Source organism: Bidens hawaiensis, unplaced genomic scaffold (assembly GCF_021521415.1).
Source record: "Bidens hawaiensis isolate Kalapana, Puna unplaced genomic scaffold, B.hawaiensis_p1.1 tig00002307_1, whole genome shotgun sequence".
NCBI lineage: Eukaryota > Viridiplantae > Streptophyta > Magnoliopsida > Asterales > Asteraceae > Bidens > Bidens hawaiensis.
Genome location: NW_027491124.1, coordinates 2,082,798 through 2,087,859, shown reverse-complemented (window position 1 = coordinate 2,087,859; position 5,062 = coordinate 2,082,798). Strand labels below are relative to the sequence as shown.

Below are 5,062 nucleotides of genomic sequence, written 5' to 3'. Positions count from 1 at the left end.
AAAACTAACCAAAATTATATTTTTCTAAAAAGAACATAGCGCCAAAAACAAGACGATCCACTAATAATCAAGCAACCGGATTACCTTCCTCTCAAGACGAGTTAGCTCAGCTAATCGCTCAACATGTAAATACGGCACTTGAGCAACATGAGGCTAATCGCAACGCAAGCCAAAACCCCCTAAATACAACTAATACTTCAAATGGAGAAGCACCTAGAACCGAAAATCTAAACGAAAACCCCTCAGGTAGCACGGTACGCGGGTGCTCATACAAAACTTTCCAAGGTTGCGGACCGAAAGAATTTACCGGTGCCGAAGGACCTTTGGAAATTATTCGGTGGATCGAGAAAATGGAATCTGTAATGAAAATCAGTGATTGCACTCCTCTCGAACGGATAAAATACGGAGTGTGCTCATTCTGTGATGAGGCACTCGAGTGGTGGAACTCCATAATTCAAAATCTTGGAGAAGATGCCGCTTACCGTCTAACCTGGGAAGAACTAAAAGAAATGTTGTTAAAGGAGTACTGTCCTCGAAACGAACTTCAGAAAATCGAATACGAATTCTGGCAGTTAAAGATGGAAGGTGCTGACATTGGAGGATATACTTCCCGATTCAACGCTTTGGCACGGCTGGTACCCCGACTGGTTACGCCTGAATATGCAAGAATCGAGAGGTACATTTGGGGCTTAGCTCCCGAGATCCGAGGATTGGTTACCTCCTCCAAACCAACCACTATCCAGTCAGCCCGAGAGCTGGCAAAATCTTTAACTGATAATGCAATTCGTATGGGAACTCTGAAAGACTCCGGTAAGAAAGCGACTACCGCCGAACCTGAACGAAAAACAGTTACCGAAAATCAGAAAACCGGAGAACTCAAACGAAAGTGGAATGGTAACTCAGGAGGACAGTTCAAACGAAACCAAGGAGCACGAAGAATGTTTGCAGCAAACGCAAGAGGATCAGGACAAGGATCCACTTGTAACAGGTGTGGAAAGAGTCACAACGGGGAATGTTGGAAATGTCAGAAGTGTAATCGATTTGGACACCAGACTCAGTACTGTTTCAGTAAGGACTCTTCGTCCGGTTCAGGAAGCCGAACTTCCGAATGTTTCGAGTGCGGTGTCATCGGGCATTTCAGAAATGATTGCCCCAAACTCAAGATACAAAATGCTAAGGGCAAGGCATTCGAGATGAACGCGAAAAAGGCCCGGAAGGACTCATCCGTAGTCACCGGTACGTTTCTCGTTAATAATCATTATGCTTATGTACTATTTGATACTGGAGCAGATTTAAGCTTTGTTTCTAACCAATTTGAACCCCTTCTCGGTATTGAACCAAGCAAGTTAGACAATAATTACTCAATAGAATTAGCCAACGGGAAGCTAATTGAAACCAGTAAAATTGTCCGAAACTGCAATATTCTGTTAGAAAACCTTAGGTTTCCAATCGATCTTCTACCCATAGAGTTAGGCAGTTTTGATATAGTAGTAGGAATGGATTGGTTATCCAAAAATGGTGCTGAAATCATATGCTCCGAAAAGCTAGTTCGTTTACCAACCCCAACCGGTCAATTTCTGAGCATTCAAGGTGACCAGAGTAACACCGAGTTAAAACTCTCTAGTATCACAAAAACTCGCAAAATGTTAAGGAAAGGATGTCCCGCTTTTCTTGTCAATGTAGTCGACACAAAGGCTAAAGAGCGAAAGATAGAGGATATTCCTGTAGTACGGGATTTTCCAGAAGTTTTCCTTGAAGACTTGCCTGGATTACCTCCTCAGCGTCAAGTCGAATTCAGAATCGATCTGGTTCAAGATGCCGCTCCGATAGCTCGATCTCCGTACAGATTAGCACCATCGGAAATGCAGGAGTTATCTAATCAGCTCCAGGAATTACTAGACAAAGGATTCATAAGACCAAGTTTCTCACCTTGGGGAGCTCCAGTCTTATTTGTGAAAAAGAATGACGGTTCTTTTCGAATGTGTATCGATTACAGAGAACTGAACAAACTTACTATTAAGAATCGGTACCCACTACTGAGAATTGATGATTTGTTTGATCAGTTGCAAGGATCAAGCTATTACTCAAAAATCGACTTGCGGTCCGGGTATCATCAGTTACGTGTTGCAGAAGAGGATATTCCTAAAACCGCTTTCAGAACTCGTTATGGCCATTATGAATTCCTGGTCATGCCTTTTGGCCTAACGAATGCACCGGCTGTGTTCATGGATCTTATGAACAGAGTTTGTAAGCCATACTTGGATAAATTCGTGATAGTATTCATCGATGACATACTTATCTACTCACGAACCAAGAAAGAACATGAACAACACTTAAAACTGATTCTAGAATTGCTAAAAGAAGAGAAGTTATATGCCAAATTTTCCAAGTGCGATTTCTGGCTTCGAGAAGTCCACTTTTTAGGGCATGTAATCAATGAGAATGGTATCCTAGTTGATCCAACAAAAGTTGAAGCAATTAAGAATTGGGAGACACCAAGATCACCCACTGGAGTGCGACAATTTTTAGGATTAGCTGGCTACTATCGTAGATTCATTGAAAATTTTTCTTCTATAGCTCAACCCTTAACCCAATTAACCCAAAAAGACAAGAAATATGAGTGGACAGAAAAACAAGAAGGAGCCTTCCAATTGCTTAAACAAAAGTTGTGTAGTGCACCAATCTTGTCCTTACCAGAAGGTACCAATGGATTTGTAGTATATTGTGATGCGTCTCGCTTAGGTCTTGGCTGTGTGCTTATGCAACAAGACAAGGTGATAGCATACGCGTCCAGACAACTCAAGGTGCATGAAAAGAACTACGCGACGCATGATTTGGAATTGGGAGCTGTTGTGTTTGCTCTTAAGATTTGGAGGCATTATCTGTATGGAACCAAATGTACAATATTTACTGATCACAATAGTCTCCAGCATATCTTAGATTCGAAGGAGCTAAATATGAGGCAACGTCGATGGGTAGAATTACTCAATGATTACGACTGTGAGATTCGTTACCACAAAGGTAAAGCGAATGTTGTGGCTGATGCGTTGAGTCGAAAGGAAAGAGAAAAGCCTCTGCGTGTTCGTGCATTAGGGTTGACGATTCAAACGAGTCTTACTACTCAAATTCGTGATGCACAGCGTGAAGCCTTGAAACCGCAAAATGTAAGGTTTGAGAAATTGCGAGGACTTGAAAATGAATTTGTCACAAAGTCTGAAGGGACACTATACCTACTTGATCGAGTTTGGGTACCACTCTATGGAAATCTGCGTAATCTTGTTCTAGACGAAGCGCATAAGTCTGGATATTCAATCCACCCAGGATCAACCAAGATGTATAAAGATCTCCAAGAACATTATTGGTGGCCTAACTTGAAAAGAGACATAGCTGTGTATGTCAGCAAGTGCCTGACATGTTCCAAAGTGAAAGCTGAACATAGAAGACCGCCTGGACTATTGCAACAACCAGAGATCCCTCAGTGGAAATGGGATAATATTACCATGGACTTCATAACCAAACTGCCAGTTACGCCGCGAAGTTATAATGCGATTTGGGTAATTGTGGATAGATTAACTAAATCCGCTCATTTTATACCCATTAGAGAAAAAGACAGAATGGAGAAGTTAACTCAGCTGTATCTGAAAGAGATCGTAGCCAAACATGGAATACCGGTCTCAATCATTTCTGACAGAGATGGTCGATTTGTTTCTCGTTTTTGGCAATCTCTTCACGAATCCCTAGGAACTCGCTTAGATATGAGCACCGCCTATCACCCCCAGACAGACGGTCAAAGCGAGAGAACTATCCAAACATTGGAAGACATGCTGCGAGCCTGTATCATTGATTTCGGAAGTAGTTGGGATACTTATCTGCATTTAGCTGAATTCTCCTATAATAACAGCTACCACTCCAGTATTAAGGCTGCACCGTTTGAAGCTTTGTACGGAAGAAAATGTCGATCTCCTCTTTGTTGGGCAGAAGTCGGAGAAAAGCAACTTACAGGTCCTGAAATTGTCCAAGAGACCACAGACAGAGTCTTTCAAATCAAGGATAGGTTAAAAGCTGCAGCTGACAGACAGAAAAGTTATGCGGATAATCGCATGAGACCGTTGGAATTCCAGGTAGGAGACCAAGTGTTACTAAAGGTATCACCTTGGAAAGGCATAGTCAGATTCGGTAAAAGAGGAAAACTTAGCCCACGATACGTTGGACCGTTCAAAATCACCGAACGAGTAGGGTCGGTAGCCTATCGACTCGACCTACCTTCAGAACTCAGTGGAATACACGACGTGTTTCACAGATCCAATCTGAAGAAATGTCTATCTGACGAATCGCTGATTGTTCCTATTGAAGACATAAGGGTTGATGATAAGCTTCGATTTGTAGAAGAACCTGTTGAAGTCATGGACTGGAAAATCCAGAAGTTAAGGCGTAACAGGATTAAGCTTGTCAAGGTCCGCTGGAATTCAAGACTTGGTCCCGAGTTCACGTGGGAACGTCAGGATCAAATGAAGGCGAAATACCCTCACCTCTTCCCAGAAGAAACCGAAACCAGTGCTACATCCTAAATTTCGGGACGAAATTTCTAAAAGGATGGGTGAATGTGACAACCGCCAAAAATTAGACTAATCTGGTAATTATCTTAACTATAATCGCGTATTAATTAGTAAGGTAAATATATAGGAATAATATTTTTACCTAAAGTCTTTGATTTTAGTTGAGTTTTAAATATAGAAACCCGAAAAAAAAAAGTTAAATTTTGTCGTGTAGCTGACACGGTACAGATTGACATCGGGTAATATCTCAAAACGGATAAATTCATAAACATGTCAAGATGACCTCGAAAAATTTAATTTTATATTAGAATATTAGAGATAGCGTATAAACTTAATTTTAGAAGGTTCGAATCACGAAAATTTGAAAATAAGTAACCGAAAGCAAGTAGAGGACACCGTAAGGACCCGCCATCAAGTTTCTCAGAAAATTATGATTTTAGGCAGACATTGACTGTAATCTAATTTCGCTCAAAGTCTGATAAAAATTATTAGAAACGGATGTCGTT

The 5,062-nt window shown here is 41.2% G+C and overlaps 1 protein-coding gene across 1 annotated transcript; it reads left to right on the top strand.

Annotated features, from left to right (window-relative positions):
- Positions 1-578: 578 nt before the first annotated feature.
- Positions 579-4,568, top strand: LOC143617263 (uncharacterized). The gene is made up of 3 exons (XM_077089883.1): positions 579-1,920; positions 2,941-3,834; positions 3,937-4,568. Exons 1-3 carry the CDS (start codon positions 579-581, stop codon positions 4,566-4,568), a joined length of 2,868 nt encoding a protein of 955 aa, XP_076945998.1.
- The last annotated feature ends 494 nt before the right edge of the window (positions 4,569-5,062 follow it).